General features: G+C 35.1%; 1 protein-coding gene across 2 annotated transcripts in view; it reads left to right on the top strand.

Annotated features, from left to right (window-relative positions):
• LOC111055994 (casein kinase I) overlaps positions 1-22,305 on the top strand; it is a 162,483-nt gene that overhangs the window by 84,799 nt on the left and 55,379 nt on the right. For both annotated transcript variants that reach the window (XM_039435696.1, XM_039435697.1), the window contains exon 4: positions 20,128-20,276. In XM_039435696.1, the coding sequence (XP_039291630.1) occupies positions 20,128-20,276 (149 nt within the window). The remainder of the gene's footprint in view (positions 1-20,127; positions 20,277-22,305) is intronic.

Below are 22,305 nucleotides of genomic sequence, written 5' to 3'. Positions count from 1 at the left end.
TACGGACTACGGATTCGACGTCTCGTAGGATCCATACTCCCCAATGTATAGAGTCCCGCTCCTGACGCCGTTCATTCCATGCTACTTGTGGTGCCACAAGAATGTTGGAGAAAGCTGCAAATAGTTATTTGGGCATGTAAGGATTAAAGTGAAACTAAGAAACTAAATAGAGGATATTTTTTTCAATAACCCTATAAAAATTTTCATGAGCATTGAGACTTCCTTAATTATGTTCTTTTGCTTTGATTTGAATTCAGATTAAGAAACAGTTCACGCAATGACAAAAGTAACTTATTATTCTCACCACACTTGTAACAAGAATATTACCGAGATTTGGATACTGGCATGACTTTTTCCATATTCATAGAAACGAATAATACATTTTTTGAAATCTTGTTGGCCTATGGTGAATTTTTTGTGAAAGAAACGAGATTGAGATGATATGAAAGCCGGGATTTGGTCCTAGAATTGAAAGAATGCGTTTCAGATTACGCAATTCCGGTAATTCAACAGTGATTGAAATAATAATAAATATATAAATACTTTTCATAAAAAGAATACTAACGAACTTTTTGCGGGTAATTAACGAACTATTTTTAAAATACTGGTAACCTACACCATAGATAAAGGATAAGCATAAGGTTTTAAGCACTATATATATTTCTTGTCTCTGCCTACACTTAATTTTTCGATTGCAACCGAAAATTTTATCCATTCCAAAAATTTGACACATTTATCCATTCCATAAATATTTATAGACTGGATTTTGACACTTGTTTATCGAGAGATTTATGGATTCAATAAATTCTAGAAACGCATTTCTCATGTTTATCGATTCAATAAAGTTATTGAATGGATAAACAGTTTATGGAACGACTGAGAAACCGGGCATTAGCATTATTGATAACTAGCATTGATAATACCAATCAACCAAAGCTCACAGTTTAGAGTGAATTTCACTATTGATCAGTCTAAATTGATAAGTTAGGACTGGACTTGGTTAAATGAACAAAAGAGCGTAGGTCAATCGATTGAAGAAGTGGAAGAAGACGAAAAATAAGAAAAGGAAGAGACATGAGAGGAGTGAGAATGTGAATGGAGGGGTCGAATAAGAAAGAGAGAGAGTGAGTGAGTGAGTGAAGATGATGAAGAAGGAGGAAGAGGTTTTTCTGGAAGAAGAAGAAGAAAAAGGAATAGGATAAGGAGAGTGTCGTTTGATAGAGCTGAGCCTAAATAAATATAATACTCATAGTGCTCTGGGAGGGTGTTGCACAGATAGATTACTTCTATAAATTCATGTTTCAAAACATTTGAGTTTGTATTGCTGTAGTCTGAATAAAATATTAATACATATATTAAGTTTGTTTTTTGGTCCTGCAAAATTATTTTTTTAATATGTGAATATTTCCTGTTTTAGTGATAATGATGTGAAATATTAATTATTTCTTCTATGTTTGGTTTTGAAGCATCTAAATTTAAAAATCTACTTTGTGAAAATAATTTAGGACTGAAAACTTTATGAAGTGAACAACTACAAGACTTGACCAATTTCGGACTATGTGTAACCTTATCCAAATTTGGGAGAGGAATAGCACAAGGTTACCTTATTTTTTCCCTCCCTATCATTTTGATGATGTACTTATTGTATGAATCTATGAAGATATAAAACAAGTTGAGGTTTTACCAAAGCCACATATTTTCAATTATTTCAAGATTTTATTAGACTATATAAAGGTGCGTACAGACTTTCGCTCTGCTCCGCAACCGAACGTCACTCCAGCAGAGCGATTGATGATCGACCGGTGAGCAAGAGTGGTTCGACCGGGGAACGCCAGAAGATCTAACATCTTCCGTAACGTTCATGATGGGTGCGGGGGTGGAGCGACTGTGGTTCGATAGAGGAACGAGGGCGGAGCGTGCTCGGTGCGGGTTGGAAGCGCGTATATGTGTACGCAGCTTTAAGATAGCTCCAAACTATAGGAATATGATATTTTCAGGTAGCTGAATGAAAACATGACATGTATCAACTGTCCTGATTTGATCAGTGCTGAACCTACTCAAATTAAAGAGCAAAATAAGATTCTCTTTAAACTGTCAGAATTTCCTCTATATAACAGCTAAGCTTCCCATTCAACCAGAGCTGATAGTCTGAATCACGGTATTTAGATGAAAACGGTAGGGGTCATTAAATGTGTGCGCAGTGGCCAGGCAGCTAGATTACGTCATCGCCACCAACCGAGGTTTTTAACACCTATTGGCAATTTTATGAAACTTATTAGTTAAAACCAGATGATTGTATATACAATGACGTCAGCGACACCGGAAATTCAGCACAAACATGCGCTTGACACCTACCGTCTTCTTCTATAAACCGTGGTCTGAATTAAATCTCACTATAAAAGTCGCTCCATCTTACCTTCTGTTGACTCTTTGAGATTTCGTGGCGCTTTTTACTTTCCTTGCCCTATTACCATAGGTAAGGAAAGTATTGCTTTCCGAAAAAAATCAAAATACCCCAATTTCTAAATTTCTATACGTTTCAAGGTCCCCTGAGTCCAAAAAAGTGGTTTTTAGGTATTGGTCTGTATGTGTGTGTGTGTGTGTGTATATGAGTGTATGTGCGTCTGTGTACACGATATCTCATCTCCCAATTAACGGAATGACTTGACATTTGGAACTTGAGGTCCTTCCCCTATAAGGATCCGACACGAACAATTTCGAACAAATCCAAAACAAGATGGCGGCTAAAATGGCAAAAATGTTGTCAAAAACAGGGTTTTTCGCGATTTTCTCGCGACGGCTCCAACGATTTTGATCAAATTTATACCTAAAATAGTCATTGATAATTTCTATCAACTGCTACAAGTCCCATATCTGTAAAAATTTCAGGAGCTCCGCCCCATCAATGCAAAGTGTGATTTCAGATTCCCAATTATAAGGCTTCAGATACAATTTAAACAAAAAAATTTAAGTGAAAAAGATTGAGCATAAAAATCTCTACAATTAATGTTCAGTGACAATTTCACCTAAAATTGGAAATAAGCTCGAAATTCGAGAAAATGTGTTTATTCAATAATGCAAACTGTTGGCAACTGTTGATTCTATTTATTAAATCATTCACTATGAAGAGATAGCAGACTTCGTGTGTCTCCAGCGTTATTGTCCTGTCACCAGCTGGCAGATCTTTGAATAGTAGACTTGAGATGCGCGTGTACACTAGCGTCAGGTGATAAATTTTCATAACGGCAAGGAAAGTTGTGTGGGTGCGCCACACCAGATTTTTCTAAAATTATATCAAAATCAAAATGTTTACGCTCGATTTATTTTTTCTGCCAAACGTTCTGACAATATCACTCCAAAATTCAATGAATTAATCAATTTTTATTCCAATCAACACAATACAATATACATAAAAGAAATCAAAACACAATCAAAAATAAATTTTCAATTAAATACAAAAACAGGCTTGATGGTAGCGGGGTTTGCTGAAAAGAAAGTAAAGAGGAAAAATACCTAGCCAACTATGGTTTCTCATGTAATAGGCAGGTAGAGGGTTTAAAAGAAAGGAAAGAAGGGTGAAGAGGATAAGAAAAGGGATTAATTATTATTAAACGAAAATCCAAATTAAGGCTTTGCTAAGGCTAAAAATAAACTTTCTACTGGTGATATTTTCCAAAGTTTTTCGATTAGTACCTATAGTATCAAGCTATCAAAATGAAAAAAGTTTTCTCAAGAAAACATTTTTTCCGATCATTCCTTTTTGAGATATGAGCGCCTAAAGTTTAAATCTTTGTGACAGAACATTTCAAATTCGGTAAGAGATAAATCCATGAGATTGAGAGGATAAAATCTTCATGGTATTGTTAATTGAATAAAACAAATATGTTCTGAAAATATCAATTTTTGTTATTTGACTTTTAGTTCAGTTATTTCTGGTAAATTGAATACCATTCTCAAAAATTGATATTTTCAGAACAAATTTGTTATATTAAATCAACAATACCATGAATAATTCATCCTGGATTTATCTCTTACCGAATTTAAAATGTTCTCTCCCAAAGATTTAAATTTTAAGCGTATATATCTCAAAAATTAATGATCGGCAAAAAATGTTCTCGTGAGAAAACCTTTTCATATTCTTTTTCTATGTATTTGAACACGACATGCAGTCGATTATTAAGTAAATATTAAAAACTTTTACTTACTGACTGGAGTACTTTCTTCAATCGTCTGGCGATCATTTTCAACAGACTGTTGTAAAAATACATAGAAAAAGTGTGTTTATACAAAGCAGCTCGGAATGGATCAAGAAATCATCACCTTTTCATATTGATAGCTTGATAGTATACAAATCGAAAAACTTTGAAAAATATAACCAGTAGAAAGTTTATTTTTAACCTTTGCACAGCCTTCACCAAAAATTGTTATCAGAACTGGGTAGAATTTATTTGAAAACACCCCTTTAGTGATTGCCCCCTATTAGTTTATTTATTTATTTGAATTTATTTGAAAACACCCCTTTAGTGATTGCCACCCCTATTAGTGATAGAATTTATTTGAAAACACCCCTTTAGTGATTGCCTGGTTTTCATCACATTAATTGCATGCTCTGACTACATCGCATTAATTATTGTCTCCTATGAATCGGACGTTGCTAGTAGAGCATTGCAGCGTTTGTGGATTGTCAGCCAATGTTATTGTTCTGTCTTGTTGATTGTTGTAAGCAAATATTGTCTGATGTTGGGAATACAAACATGTAAATGTGCTTTAAACTTATGTCTATGAGTAGGCTTCAATAGCCTGAATAGCCTCTCATCAACTGCTTTCTCTATCTCTCTCTCTGTATTTCTCTCTCATATTATTTTCACAGAGCATGTTGAATGGGGGCTGTTTTGCTTGTCGTGTGCGGTGAACTATATTTGAATTTTGTTCTCGACAGACAATGTTTAGTGAAGGCTACATCATCAAAGCACAAAGTTTAATTTCAAAATTGTTGCATTGTTTCGGTTTGGTTTGAACATGCAATATACTGATGAGCCAAACCATAGGGAAACTAGATGAAGTAAGAGATTCACTGTGAACATTGGTGACATGGCGGCCATTGGACATTGATATTATTCAAGGATTGCTGACACAAGACATCCCACTATAGACAATTGAGAGGCAGTAGACCATAACAAAGCATAGTAAACATAGATAGTATAGCTTATCAGTGGCCAGACTTATAGACCAAAGTCCATCAAAGCTCAAAGTTTAATTTCAAAATTGTGCCATTGTAGTGGCTGGGAAATGCAATATATTCAGGGCCAGACATCAAGTCAAAAGACAATATTGTGAGTTCCACTACAAACTGTCAGCATTATTTCAATGGGAAGCATTGATGTTATTCATAAGGAATAGTGTCAGTTTCAAGTGAAACTCACTGTAGACTATAACAACCTCTAAACTGAAAGTTCAATTTCGAAATTACGTCATTGTATGTGTATTGGTCTAGTTTGAATATTCATGGGGTTTGAATACATTGAAGATTTCTCTGTGAAAGGGATGCGTAATTACTTGTGAAGCATATCACCCTGCTTTTCAATGAAATTCTGTTCTGTTCGGTGGATAAAGAAAAGCATTGGTTCTTTTGGGAGTTTTCACACAGAGTAACCACTAAAGAAAAGAAAAGCATTGTTTCTTATGGGAGTTTTCACACAGAGTAACATCTCTATTGGGGCTATTTCTGTTATGAATTGTTTTGGAAACATGAATATGATTATGGTCTTGATTAATTCTTGCTATTTGGTGGTGACTAGAAATTCCTGGTCACAGCAAGAAGCACAATGAAAGTAATGTCTAGAGATAATACAGTAGTGTAGAAAACAAATATTTATTGAACAAACGTAGTGAGTTCGTGCTGATGATTAGAGCCTGGAGTCGTTGTCCGTTTGTGAGTTTTGTGTTTGTATTATTATTTTTATTATTTATTTATTTATTCCTTGAAAAAGCATTACAATAATTCACAATTAGAAATATAACAACAAAATGAATCAATAGGAAATACAAATAAACATAAGGAACTACTTCCCCAAAAGAGCAAGCTCGAGCTTGGGGAAGGAGCAGCCGTACCTTGACTACTTACTTATTATTAATTAACATTACAGTATATACATTAACAACTAAAATCAAATCCTTTCAATAAACAAGATAAATCAGTGATGCTATAATAGATCAATATATTTACATACAATATGTGTTAGATGCAACAAAATTTGTAAATTATAATAAATTATAATAATGACCTGATATTGCCTAGCCCAGTGTATAACATGATATAAGATGTGGTACAAAATGAAATCTATTCAATTGGAATAATTACTATACTAATGTAATCCAGAAATTCTCGGCACTATCCCAGCCATGAGAGCTAACCAGATACTTTTTCAAATGTAGTCCAAAGTTTTTTTGGGCGAGTAAACCTCTCAAATTACTTGGAAGAATATTAAAAATAATGGAGATAAATATATGAAGCTACGCTGACCAGCAGTAGTCAATAATCTAGGAACAGTAACCAGACCTGACTCCTCCCGTCTTGTAATAGCACAATCCGTTCTATTAATGAAATGAAAAAGTGATAGCTTCTTATAATATAATATGATGTGTTTCAGGTATATCTGTCTAATCGGTAGAACTGAAAATTCCAAAAAAGCCAATCTTGTTGAATACATTCTATTCTTTCTCAGAATAATTTTCAATATTAAATTTTGTATTGTTTTTACTGGTTTTAGAACATTTGTATATGCACCACCCCAACCCACAATACCATATTGGAGCAATGACTGTGCCAGTGCATAATACACCATCTTCATGACTTTCATAGGCAAAACAGAACGTAATTTCACAAATAAATAAATAAGTTTTCTAGATCGTGTAGTAAGCTGCGACAAATGTACATCCCACTTTAAATGCTGATCAACCATTACTCCAAGATATCTGATACTGCTAACCTTCTCTATTTTGTATGCTCAACTATCTATTACTTTCGATGGAAATTACTGAGATATTGCAATTATTCAAATGCTAATAAATTAATAATTATTGTTAACAAAAATCCAAATAAAATGCTGTGATTCACCCCGAAGACTTCTGCTACTGCAAATATTGACAACAGGGTAAGCAGCTAGATGGAAATCAGATGAGCGCTACTATTCAAAAATTATTTGTCAGCCCGGGAATCGAACCCAGTACCTCCTAATTGCCGGTCAGGAATGCTTACCCTTACACTAAACTGACAATAAATTGTCAGAATAAAATATTCAAATAATTTTTGAATAGTAGCGCTCATCGAATTTCCATCTAGCTGTTTACCCTGTTATCAATATTTGCAGTAGTAGAAGTTTTCGGGGTGATTTACAGCATTCGATTTGGATTTTCGTATAATAATAATTATTATTACTTTCGATTGCTTTGATCAATCAACTTTCAATTGTCAACTCATTTTGTTTGGACCATTATACAGATCAGAGAGTATAGAATATAAAATATTGATCATTTTAATTATATTATACAAAGTATTCAATATTCATTTTCATGAGTAGTGTTAAGTGTTATATCGTACAAGACCCTCCTCATAGATAGATAGAATGAGAGCCGTAAGAGGGTATGAATTCATATTCTTTATTCTCTGGTACAGATCGATTTCGTTGGCCAACGAAATCGACTCACTCTATTGTCCTTTTTCAAGATATATAACAAGATAACAATGAACGTGCACAATAAAAAATGACAAATAATCAGATTTCAGGTGGATGATTACTTTCATGTAATGATTTTTGCAATGAATAACGTAACGCAAATTGAACTATCTCTTTTGAATCAGCTATATTTTCAGCTAGTTTCCCAGCTCATCAGTCTATTACTGAATAAATAATAAATATTGCAACAACATTCGACCTGACAGCGAGGATTTTGTTGAAGCGATCTACTTCATTTCCTTTTTACAAAAGCAAGGAGGATTATTGACATTAAGCCCGAAACAGTCTTCAATACTATTTACACTCATATTAAGCAAGTTACTAAGAAATATAGTACATGCAATTTACAAAATGCATAATATATTAATGTATAAGAAAAGCATAAGTAATTAAAAGTAAACTAAGTATAAGAAGTTATAAAAAGAATACAATTGAGGACAGAAAAAACAGGTTAAATAGTTAAGGTAAACTAAATACAATCCAAGCATTATTTAATTGAGGTCATCGCAAGAACAAAACTATTGTTAAAATAATATCTGAATAATATATCAAGCTGGTTAAACAAGAATAGTCATTATTACCATGTGTTTCTGTGAAAAGTAGATTGATGAAAGCAGCAACAAATAAAGTAGTAATAACAGATATTCAAGTATAACAGTAACATACAACCATATTACCATATAACCACATAACCATATAAATATATAATATTGGGGCACCGAACTTCGCTCGTTATTTATTTAATGATAAACAGAACACAATTATTTAAAATTATTGGGGAAGGACTAACGGGCACAGCCCAAAACTGTTTCTTCCCCGAATTTTGATTTATACGCTATAAATAGTCTAAAAAGTAGGTTTTGTTCCATCCATACACTTGAATTCAGGTCCAATTTTCAGTCCAAACAGAAAAGGTTTTAGATTGTTTACAAACCAAATTGAATAACAAAATAACACTCACTAATCACTTGAAACTGTTAAATCATAACTTTGAAAATTATTATATGCGATAATTTAGAATAATATACCATGTCATGTCAACAAATCAGATTATTTTGATCAAGTCGATTAAAACTGCTAGATAATATTTCTCGCTGAATGATAATGTTTCTCGCTAGACAGATGAACATAATTCTGTCTCTCCCTCACACAGACACTAGCATCTTCTGTTATCGACAGACGACGAAATTATCATCTGTTTTTCCAAGTTTGAATAATTATTATCCTTTTCATGTCCTTCAGCAAGTTTTCCCTGGGATGAGACCTAGTGCAATCAAATTTTTATATCATTAACCTACTATGTTCCAAATTTCGTGAAAATCGTTAGAGCCATTTTCGAGATCCGTTGGACATAAATGAATAACCATATAAATGTATACAGAAATTGCTTAATATAATAGGATTATTACAAAAACAAGAAAGACTACTGGCATTAAACCCAAAACAGTCCTCACTACTATTAACAATCATATTAAGCAAGTTACTAAGAAAATTAAATCTGGTGTGGTACACTCACACAACTTTCCTTGCTCATTGAACTGTAAGCCCCATTCTTAAATGAGAATAATTCAGAGGAATAACATGATGACGATTGGCGGCAACATATTTGAAACTACGATCAGACTTCTGTATATGTGTATATATAAAGGTTTTCAGAGTACTTTTTCCTTTGTGTAAATTAATAAATTTGATGATTTTTTTAAAAGTCGTCAATACAGCTGTTCTACAGATGAAAAATCCCGTCTATGTGATCTTTTTATGAACTGCTCTACCTACCTAGCTCATGCACGAGAAGGAGGTTACAAAGTCCATTTCTCAAGGATGGGGTGGACCCCCCATTAGTTTCCCAGAAAGAAGACTCATGCCAGTTGATAGAGCTGATGAATAACTATAAAGGGTATGAATTTGAAAAAATCGATTAAGTCATTTTGAGAAAAACGTGTTTTTTTAGTAATCATCCGCCATTTTTCTCAAGAATATTACGGAGCTCCTGCAATTTTCCCAGAAATGAGACTCATGTCAGTTGATAGGGCTTATAAATAGCTATCCATGGTATAAATTTGAAGAAAATTGTTACAGCTGTTTTCGAGAAAACCGTGAAAAACGTGGTTTCTCTAGTGATTATCCTGCATTTTTCTCAAAAATATTACGAAGCTCCTGCAATTTTCCCAGAAATGAGACTCATGTCAGTTGATAGGGCTTATAAATAGCTATTCAGGGTATAAATTTGAAGAAAATCGTTAAAGCCGTTTTCGAGACAACCGTGAAAAACATGGTTTTCTAGTAATTATCCGCCATTTTTTCCGCCATTTTGAATTCAATTTTATTGAATTTCTTATTGTCGAATTCTCATGGTATAAGGACCTTAAGTTTAAAATTTCAAGTCAATCGGTTAATTAGGAATGGAGTTATCGTGTTCACAGACACACACACACACACACACACACACACACACACACACACACACACACACACACACACACACACACACACTAATTAAGGTACCTTAATTTTTTTGGAAAGCAATACTTTCCTTACCTATGGTAATAGGGCAAGGAAAGTAATAATAAATACAGTAGGTACATGCAATTTAGAAAATGCATAAAAATAGTCTATAATAAGTCAAGTAATTTATAATGTAGGTTTGATTTAATCTATTGAACTAATCAGAATTAATGACATCATAGTAATTGATCCTATTCTACGATTGAATTTAATGAGGGATAACCTCAATAATACGCGTTATGGCTGCTTGTAATTAGTTAGATTTTGCAGCAAAGTCACCCCGAGGTCGGTGCTTTGAGCCTCTTGTGTCGGGGGAGCAAAATAATGATGAGTGAGCATTCAAGTCGGAGCTTAGGCCTTACTCAGTGCATTTGAATTAGAGAGCATCATGATTGGTGTAGTGATGAAATTCACTTTAAACCGTCAGCAAAGGGGTTGAATGGGAAGCATCTATACATCGGGAAATCTGGCAGTATAAAGTGAATGAACCCCCCAACATAGAGGCCACGGAGAGGCCACAGAGGCAAATTTATATAAATTGAGTTGAGCGAACTCACAGAAGAAATAATAATGGTTCTGTGACGTCAAAGAGAATGATGATGAGGAGGGGGGTTCAGTTGGGGGGGGGGTGGAGAAGGAAAAGAGTGGGAAATTGATTGATTGAGTACTTTATTTATGTAGATTACAATATATACTGGCTTATACACTTTTATACAATAGCTTACAATACAGCAAAGTTATAGATGAATTTACATAATATAGACTAAGAAAATAACTATTGAACTGTATATTATATGAAAAAGCAATTTGTAATATAATAACTATAGATAATAATCATATTGTTATGCATCTACATAAATTGGCGGAGCTTTGGACATATCAATGTCCATTCTTTGGGAAGAATATAAAAAATATCCTCCCCACTAACTCTCTACCAAAACGTTAATTTCGTTATTTAAACTAAGGATTTAGGAAAAGGAGGGAGATAGAGGTGAAGACAGAAAGAAGAAAAAGAAACATATACAGCCGAAAGTGGAGGAGAAGAAACAACAGGATTGAGTGAAACGGGGTGAATAAGAAACGAGTGCAATGAGAGAAAGAAAAAATAAATCCTCAGGAAGAAGAACAGGTGCAAGAGAAGGAGAACGAGAATATATAAGAGATGTGAATAATTTAGACGAAAATAGAGAGAAAAGGGAGAATATTAGAAAATGAAGAGTCGAAAGGAGTAGGAAGGGTTTCGTTACGTCCAATGAGCAATTTTGGGGGAAGGCAGTCCAGTGAGCGATCCATTGTTTACAATATCAATAAGGATAGGAAGAAGCTATAAATGGGAGGATTTGGGAGAACAGCTTTCAACTTCGAACAGTTCAAATTCATCTTTATTATAGCCTATACATATAAAAATTTACAATTTTAACCATCTGAATTTCTTCAAGTGAATTAGTTGCACCACTGTAAATGAATAAGTATAAAGTGATTGTATAGCGTGCCCTTAGGAGAGATGATCAATGACGCCCAAGTCCTCCCATTCATAGCGTCTGCCTATTCTAATCCATTTCATTGACCGAGCGAAGTGAGGTCTAAGACTCAAGTCGACGGTTTGGCATTCCTCTTAATGTTTAAATGTTTATATGTTGCGCAATTACGGCGAAACGCGGTAATAGATTTTCATGAAATTTGACAGGTATGTTCCTTTTTTAATTGCGCCTCGATGTATATACAAGGAATATTTTTGGAAATTATGCATTTCAAGGATAATATAAAAGGAAAAAGGAGCTTCCTTCATACGCCAATATTAGAGTAAAAATCAGACTATAGAAATTATTCATCATAAATCAGCTGACGAGTGATTACACAGATGTGTGGAGAAGCCAGTCCATGCTGTATTTCCATTAGGTCTATAGTTTCAATCAGGTACTAGTGGATGAGAATACTGCGTGAAGTCTACTGTTCACAGAACTACTAGTTTATATTTCTATTAAATTTTGAAAATTCATCAATTCTCTCACCATCTGGTAATGTTGTGGGGGAAATTTGGTTCATATTTTTCCCCGTGCTGAACACAAATTGGATAATAATTGGATAAGTATTGAATACTCCAAGTAATTATTCTCACAAATTAATGTCCGTGCAAACTTGGACAACGCCATTTTCTAGGGTCTAGGCCCTTGACGCTTGACTCTCAGACGCTTCCTGTGTATATCATGAACGCTCTGTCCACGCCACGCCACACTCCGCTCCTCGACGCCACGCCACACTCCGCTCCGCTTTCAGTGTGTTTATACCCTAGAAATACAGGGTTACCTTTAAAAGGGTGAAGAGTAGAAGAGAATATAGTTGAAAGTCAATACCCGGAGATAGGAGACGGAAAGAAAGAGAACAACTGTAAGATGTAGTTAGTAGTAGAAGAAATGGCGTAAGAAGTCATTTATTCGTAGATCGTGTACGTATTCATTATTTGTGACGAAGCAATTAGGAGGAAAAGGCGCTTTAAAGCAGAAAAGCTTTGCTTTTCCCGTCTCTTACTGCTTTTCCAATAATTCGTTTTCCTTTGCAATCGTTCACTAAACCCAGTGATTTTTACTGCATCTAACCTGCTTCCAGGAATTCCTTGACTTGATCCTGAAGAAAGAAATCTTGAGGAAAAACATGAGTTATGATATAAAAAGATTCAGCTAAATAACGTTTTTTCTTGTAATTCAATGTCTCACTAATTAGCTGTTATGTGATGTTTTTTCAGCTTTATTCTCGCGCTGGATTCTCTCACTTATCAAAATAGAAGTCCGTGTCCGGCTCAGTGAAAATATTCTTTCCATTAGTTCTAATGTAACTTGACTATTCATACTCGTTCGGTCGGACTGGGTGGGAATAGTGACATCAGAATTTATGGGGATAATATTCTCTTTCTCACTGTACCGGACATATTAACTGATACTGATAAGTGAGAATCTGCCTCAACTCAACACTTGATTATTATGTGAGAATAGCCTTCACATTTTTCTTTAGTCATAATTCAATTATTGAAATTATTGAATATTTGTTTGTTTTCAAATTTATTTCAAACTAAAAATTACATTCTAAACACAAAGTCAAAACTAGCTATTGCAATGAAACCATTGAAGAATAAACTCAAATTTGGCCTATTTCAGCATGTTTTTGTCTTGATTTCATTCCTGCTTACAATTTGAAAAAAAATTTCAATTCGAGTCCAGTCACAATATCCAATATTGTAGCTCTTCTGTCTTGAAATGTTTTTTGAAAAATAATTGATTTCGTTAAGATATTGCATTGTTTCTACTTCCTATCCTCGTGTTGAACTGAGAGAATGACAGAAGCTGATTGAAAGGTTACGTCCAATGAGCGATTTCGGAGGAAAGCAGTCCAGTGAGCAATCCATTGTTTAGAATAACAACAATAAGGATAGGCAGACGTCGAACTGAAAACACGGGAACTGAAATTTTCCATTTCAACTAGTTCTATCAATCATCTGCATCTTTTCATGTGAATTAGTAACACTACTGCAAATAAATGTAAAGTATTTCACAGATATCAAAAAGATTCAATATCAACTTCGGATCTAAATCAATCTATCTACATGTACAAGCAATCCTCATTGCTATTCTAAACAATGGATCGCTCACTAGACTACTTTTCCCGTGATCGCTCATTGGACGATAACAATTGGAAAATGCTTTCGAATAATTTGAATCAGGATGACTACAGATGTGAGTTGTGTGATGGGAGAAGCTAGAATGGCTAAAAGTGTGTGCTCAATCACAATTGCAACCTTGCAAAAGAGGGTTGACGTTGTAAATCTCCTTTAGTTAAAATTTCCTATCAAATTGAGTTAGAACTGAACTGTTCATAGGCAAGTGTTAGATTGCAGCTAAATTCATTAATAAAAGTCAGGATAAATCTTGCTGCAATTTTCATCTCAGCAGGTCTTGTAAGTTGAAATGCATTTTCATAAATGGCTGTTTTTATGTGACTATTGTATTCTTTGGACATCATATTTTTCATCTGAAGCTTGTTGTGAAGGTGAATTGTAGAGAACTGGTACAGCATGTGAGCTTGATTTGAAAGGGGTTTGAAATGATTGGTCAGTCAGGATGTGTCGTCCCACAATTTTCATTATTGCAGTTTTCCACCTTGGATGACGCATTACGAGAATAGTTTAGTTTTCGTCTAGATATTGTATGCTTTCTACGTCTTTTACCTCAAGTAACGAGAGCCATTCGAATGGGTTGCTGAAATGATTGGTCGTGCCCAATGAGACCATTTAGAATTTCCCATATTGCAATTTTTATTCTTTGAAATGCATTTTCAAATATTGCAGTTTTCGTTTGGTTGCTGTCTACTCTCTCCGTAGTATTGTTCGTTCATGTGAAGTGTTAAGGACTGTTTTGTAGAACTTGATTTGAAAGGTTTTTGAAATGATTGGTCGTTCGGGCTACATCACTCACGTTATTGATGATTTCCTGATGTGTGACTGACCACTCACATCAATATTATTGGTAGTCGTTTCAGGATGAGTAGTTACAATCTCCAATATTGCTGCAATTGTCCACCTCGGAGGGTGCACTAGAAAATGCATCGCCAGAGAATTCGAAAATAGCTGTTTTCTTCAAGATAATGTAGTCTTCCTACGTCATATTGCTGAGCCAAAATTACATTTGTAAGTCCAGTCACTATTTCCAATATTGCAGTCCTACCTAGAAATACATTTTCGAAAATATTGGTTCTCTAATATTTTTCTACAATCTATTCTTCAGAGAGGTGTAGAGAATCGGTCATACTAGATTTGAAAGAGTTTCTGAAAGATTGGTGGATCAGGTTGAGTACTATTACAATTTTATGTGAAAATGGCAACGAATGTTCAAAAGAGGGTATAGAGGGAGCGATGAGCGATCTTGGGGGTTGGCAGTCCACTGAGCCATCCATTGTTCAGAATAACAATACGGATAGGCAGATAGCTTGTAGATCATTGCTTCAGATGTGAAGTTGATTTTAAATATCTTCTGAAATCTGTAAGATACTTTATACTCATCTATTTGCAGAAGTGTTACTCATTCACGTGAAGAGATGATGATGATTGATAGTACTTGTAAATATTGGAATTAAACTTGTTGATTTTTTTAATATTGGAATTAAACTTGTTGAATTTTATTTATAAATATGTTATACTAGCCGGCTGGCTCGCTTCGCTCGCCATATCCCTCTAGCCAGGGGGCTCTGTCCCCTGGACCCCCGACTGGATTGTCCTGAAATGAGGTCAGCGGGCTCGCTTCGCTCGCCTGCATGTAGACCTCAGCGGAACCTCTGTACCGAATTCTGGACCCCCGACTGGATTGTCCAAAAATGAGATCTGCGGGCTCGCTTCGCTCGCCTGCATGTAGACCTCAGCGGAACCTCTGTACCGAATTTGAACGTATTATGTCAATTTGATCTCGAATAACACCTGTTACTATATCGACTCAACTTAATGCCAACCTGGCAAAATTTTTAATTTAGTTACCAGAACAACTGTTTCGAAGAAGTACTCTCTCTAGAACATATGGTATGGACATTTCAATTATAATTTCAAGATATTGGAATAAGAAGAATATACATGCTAAAAGACGAACTTTAAACCCTTAAAAACCACCCTTAGAGTTAAAATATTGCCAAAAGATTTCTTAGTGCGCCTCTGAAGGGCCAACTGATAATACCTACCAAATTTGAACGTTTTTGGTCCGGTAGATTTTTATTTCTGCAAGTGAGTGAGTGAGTGAGTCAGTCAGTCAGTCAGTCAGTGAGTGAGTGCCATTTCGCTTTTATATATATATATATAGATATAGGTTAATGGAGATGAATTTGAACTGTTCGACTCTGAAAGCTGTTCCATCTTCGCTTAACAACATATTCTTTTTTCTGGGAGGTGGTAGATACTGATTCAATCATCATCAATATAATATCGTTTTACGAGTATGCACTTGATACTACCTCCTTCACTGTCCCTCCCATTAATAGTGTCTGCCTATCCTCATTGTTATTCTGAACAATGGATCGCTCAGTGGACTGCTAACCCCCAAAATCGCTCATCCTTAATCTAGAGGGAAATATTTGGGAGACTAATTTAAACACCGCAGATTTGTTTGGAATAGTTAGGGGGTAAACGTATAAAAAGTCCTTACCAACCCTCTGTGCTTAAAAGGTGGGCGTGGTTTAAAGGAACCAATTTTTAGTTTTCCGCATCTATCATGAAAACTAAGCTTCTTACGGACATAACAACCTTATTCAAAATTGATGCTTACAATTCCTACTAATTTGATTAGTCCTTATGTTGTATCATCCAAGTTTTTGAGATATCCGCTCTTGAAAGTGTGACATTTTTGAAAAAAACAGTTGCGCTTCCAGTTTTCTGCTCTTTTGAAAATAAGTCTGTTCTGATTATGAGTCTGCACTTCCATGTGATCTGTTCAAACTATGACGATTCATGTTGATGGAAGGATGCAAAACAACATTATATTATCATATAAATTCAAATTGAATTTCGACTTCATAATCGTTTAATGAGTCTTCAGTTCATACTTTGTAAAATTCATTGAATGGTTGGTTATATTGTCAGTTATAATGAGTTTATGAATAAACCTGCAAAAATATTGTTGATCGTTTTAATAAAGAAATCATCTTGCCACCATTGCCTCTCTCTCTCGCTCTCTTCTGCTCCAACTGTTTTTCGTTTCCCTTCATCTCCGATTCTCTTTTTTTTCATCACTTTCTCCAGCTTATTCTATCTCTCGTTCACTTGCTTAATCTCTAGTGCTCGGTGTGCATTATTAATGCGAAACTGGGATCTGGGGCAGCTCTTGTCCCAAAGGCGGCTTATAGCGGCTTTTTTCGTTCGTTTTTACCTTTCATTCTGCAGACTGCCTACCGCTTATCTCCTACCTACCCTTCTTAGCACTGTTGCAAAAGTGAAATCTAATGAAGTTGAAGAAGAAATGAGGCGGAGGTAGAGGGAAAAAGTGCAATGTGTAGAAAGATAAGGAGACGAAATAAGAAGAAGAAAGGAGGAGGAAGAGAAAAGAAGTGTAATGATAAGGAGACCAATAATTATTATCAATCACTCTACATTGCCCTTCATTCTTTCAAGATTGTCTCTTCCATACTTCCGTAATGTATTCCATATTTTTCCCTTTAGCAGCTAGAACTAAAATTATTCGAAAAATATTTTTCTTCCAATGCTTAAGTGTTTATAAATCACTTCCAGAAGTTTATAAGCTTCATTTTGTGTGCAGCTTTATATATTCTCAAAGTTACTTACTATTAATTACCACCATAAACTTACTAAAGTTATTATCAAAGTTACTATTAGATGAATTTATCTATTATCACTTCTACTGTAAGGAATCGGATTGGGGCTTAGGAAAGTGTTTTTTTAGTTCATATTAATGTTTGTTATGTATAATTTCATCCATTAAGGCCCGTATCCGCTTGTAACACAATGAATGCGAACATAGTTTGATGAAATAGACCTTTTTTCGAAAGGTCCTCATAGCATAATATAGCTTCAAAGATCTATTATACATTACAGTTGTGTTGTAAATGATGTAGTGGTACTTTCACAAATTGAAATTGTCAATTGACAATTTCAATTTGTGTTCCCATCTATTATACACTACCACGGAAAATTAGAAGCACTATTGATCCGAAAAAGTTAAAGTCCATTACACACCCAGCTATGTTTAGCTAGAAATATGTCATCGGAATACGTAGCCGTCCTACCAAAAAATAGTATAGACTGTAGCTTTTAATTATCCTTGCGTCCTACCACCCAATGCTGAATTCAAGCTTCGGATATGTCCCGTTCACACCAGCGTAGCGTAGCTATCAATATTAGGAAATAAGTCGGCTACGTCTTCCGAAGACGTATTTCTAGCTGGGTCTGTTATGAACTACAACTTTTTTGGATTACTAGTGTTTTTCATTTTCCTTTTAACTGAAGTGGTTCAAGTCGAACGCAAACAGCAGCATACAGACATAGAAAAAAATCAAATGCTTGCAATATGCAGACATTCAACATTCGTAAACCTGGGGACGGATTTTTCCTCCTCCTGTCTGTTGCTATTCCATTAAGAGTTCTTGCATCATAATTGTTATGTTTTTATGTTTATTTATTCTTCATTCATTCATACAATAATTACATCATCAAAATGGGTCGCCGCCAACCTGTCTCCCCGACAACTAGTCTCCTCGCTTTTTTGATCACAGGCGTCAGTAAATCCCCTGGCAAAATATACCATTGCCGTCAACTAGTCTCCCCTGTTCAATAGGAAGAAATTGAAACCAGCTTGGAGCGGGCGGGGAAGTAGTACAATCACAGACACTGTTTCACACGTTCTATCAATTCGATTATTAGAAGAAAAGCTGGTTGATGTTGTCACTTCTATCACTGCAAACATAAAATGAAGATAATAAACTATTTCTCTTTCCGGAATCAACCTGTACATCATATCACTCAAAAGGGTATCTTGAACTTGCTTCACTCGCTTGTTGTTTTGAGATGTGGCTCTTGGATAAGAACATGAAAATATGAACCAATACCTAAGCTGAACCACATTATGAAGTTTGAACTATTGGTTCTTGAAAAATGTGGTATAACTCTTGGAAAAGCGATGAATGACTGGGAAAACCAGGCGTGATCAGAAGAAATCCATAGAGTAAGTGCATGACATATATAATATGTCAGTTTACTCGCGAAAACTCCGGCACTCAGAGCGTGCGAGGAGCTTGGTTGTCGGTTGTCGGGTTCAGTGAGGACAACCAAGCTCCTTGCACGCTAGCGTCAACTAGTCTCCCCGACAGTAAATCCCCTACTGGTTCAGAGGGGACTAGTTGTCGGCACCGTAGACGACAACTAAGCTCCTCGGACGCTGACGACAACTAGTCTCCCCGTCAGTAAAGCTCCTCTCTCAGGAGCTCAGTTGATGCCGTCAGTAAATCCCCTTGAATGTGGTTTTAAAAGGTGCTTTACTGTCGGGGAGCTTAGTTGGCGCGTTCCCCATCAAAATAGTAGGGAGAGAAAAAAGGCAACCCTGTACTACTCCTCTCCAACATTTAGATAAGGTAGTCCGAAATAGGTTAAGTCTTGTAGTAGTTGACTTCACAAAATTCTCAGTCCTTAATTATTTTCAAAAGGAGATTTTCAGATTTTGATCTTTCATTTTCATTTATAAAATAGAATTATAGTAGCCTACCCTTTTTTGAAATAATTAATAATATAATAGATTAAAAATACAAATTATAACAACTAGTTTCAAAGATCCACACAATCTTCAGGTTTTTAAAAATTATTATTTTATTAATTTCAAAAAAGGGTACCCTAATTCTATTTTATAAATAAAAGTAAGTAGCCCTGAATTTATATATTTTAGATGTTTCAATTTCGATATTTCAGAGCAATTGCACTTGAATGCAATTTTTATGCACTATTAAATAGGATGCAAAGAACTTATAACAGCTCGTCTGGGCGCCCAGATGTCTTCTGGTTTTCTCGCGCTAAATTCCGGAAAGCATTATATGATAATTTATTAAATCTTGTGTAAGCATGATCTGTTCAAATAAATAGTTAGTGTATCAGTGTGGATGTGCTTATTGTTTGGGACGTCGTTATAACTGCGCGATGTCTACTGTTCACAGAACTACTAGTATGTTTGACACCTAATATCGCATCTATGAATGTATAGAAAATTATTGTTGCTTTTGTCCTGTTTTGATTATTGTTGCTGTTTTAAAAAACGTTACCATACTTGTGACATTGTAAATGTATTTGACCTTGTTATACTTTTTTTGTCATGACAATAGACGATTTTGATTTGATTAGATTTGTGTTGTGTTACAGAGGGCATACCGGATCTGTACTACTTTGGGCCATGCGGCAAGTACAACGCTCTGGTGATGGAGCTTCTGGGTCCCTCCCTGGAGGACCTCTTCGACCTGTGCGGACGCCGCTTCTCACTCAAGACTGTGCTCATGATTGCCACACAACTGGTCAGTCACCAAACTAGCATCTTCAATTTAAAAATAGAATTATTAAATGGATAGTGACCAATTCAATTGAGAACAACAACTTCTAGAATAGAATTAATCAACAAATATATAACACTAGCTGGCCCGGCGAACTTCGTACCGCCAAATAGTTTAATGCATCTCATGACAAACTTTAGCTGGATGCACACATGAGGAGGCGCGATGCGGCATTTTATTTATATAGATAATTTTCCAACTGCAAAATAAATCATTTACTAAAAATCAATTAATTCTGAACACCGAAGACAGCACAATTATTCGGAACAAAGCAATGTCTTTAGAGCATGTAAGTCTTTAACCTGAGGCTGCACTGCTGGATGGTTACACACAGAATTTTGCTTTTAGTCGGGGCGAATAAAATACATGGGCGGTTTTGGAGCAGCACACACACTCTTGTCTACTATCTACCAACAGCTGTTGGATGACGCAATGATTATAACAGCTGATTCTTATTTCTGTGTGTGGCCAGCTCACAAATCCCCTCCCATAAGGATTACATGTAAACTTTGAAGGATCATAGGAAAGAGTCCTGAAGTTGGATTATAAATTTGATAGGCCATAAACCTGGTCCTGAACATAACAAACACAAATAAAAAATCAAATTCGGTGCACACATAAAAAAGTTAATGAATGTCAACAATTGAGGCTCGATTTTTATTTATATAGATGAATATTCTACTAAATTATAATTTATTATAGATGCACATTCACACTCTCTCTGCTCAAACACTGCTCTGCTTTTGACACTCTGACTCGACAATTGGTGCACACATATTGAACGTCAAAATTTGAGGCTCGATTTTTTTAATATAGATACATGATACATACAGATACATGGATCTCGTCACGTCGGTCAGCTACGAAGGAAAGTGATAGACATTTACATAGATGAAGTAACTCAGATATGGTACAATATAAAACAATGTCAGATAACATATTTATTTACGATAAAAATGACACTGATGTAACAACATTGGTAGATGAAATAATAAAGTAGTCCTTGTGCTATTTTTCTTCCAAATTTGAGTGATGACACAGTCCAATATATAAGGATAGTTTTTTACATGTACAATGTCTATACAATAATTTTAGTCAAAAATAAACATACAAAATATAAATTTTGAATTTAGATGGCTTAAATCAATTAATCAATTAGAAATATCTCACTCAATTACCACTTAAAACGATTTAATATTGAAAACAATATTAGAAAACATGAAACAGCATAAGATATAATATAAAACATTCTTGAATGAGAAAAACTAGGAATACAATCCATCGACTTTCAATAGAAAATTTAGTCATCCAAAGTCAAAACTTGTGAAATTATGCTTCTGGGTCCCCAGATTCCAAGGGTCATGACTAACGTTACTTTTTTATTTCTTTCAAATGTACATTTTAAGCAATAGTGATTGAACTCATGCAGTCAATATGTAAGTTTTAAACAGAATGACTCACGATTTGAATGACATCAGAAGATGCTGAAGATTGGGTGGCTCGTTGGAGTAAGTGATTTTTATTATAGTGACCAATTCAATCAATGTTATTATAATAAAATAATTTGATAACGCGCCGGTCTAATAATCAAGAGAACCCGAGTTCGAATCAAAAGTATTTAACCACAGCACAGTCACATAGGTACGGTCACCCCGTCTTTCGGAGGAGACGATAAGTCGTCGGTCCCGTCTACCTAAAAAGTAGTCATCTAGTAATCTCTCATCATCATCCCTCTCACTCATTACCCACGCACAAGCCTGGGCTTTTAAAAAATGCATAGTGCAAGATAAGAATACTGACCCTGAGCAGGATGATATTGAAGCCAATGAACTTGATGTGATCCCAGGGACACTAAAACTACCCTACAAATGAACTATTTATGACCTATATATTTTTCATGTTTCCAGTAGTGTTTCATGTAGGTTAAAGGATCTATAAAATAGTATTCATCACAATAATTTCAAAAGTTTTGCAAAGGTGAAGGTAGATTGAA

The sequence above is a fragment of the Nilaparvata lugens genome, chromosome 9 (genome assembly GCF_014356525.2).
Source record: "Nilaparvata lugens isolate BPH chromosome 9, ASM1435652v1, whole genome shotgun sequence".
In the NCBI taxonomy this organism is placed as follows: Eukaryota; Metazoa; Arthropoda; class Insecta; order Hemiptera; family Delphacidae; genus Nilaparvata; species Nilaparvata lugens.
The sequence above is the reverse complement of the archived record's forward strand: the minus strand, read 5'-3'. Positions and strand labels throughout refer to the sequence as shown.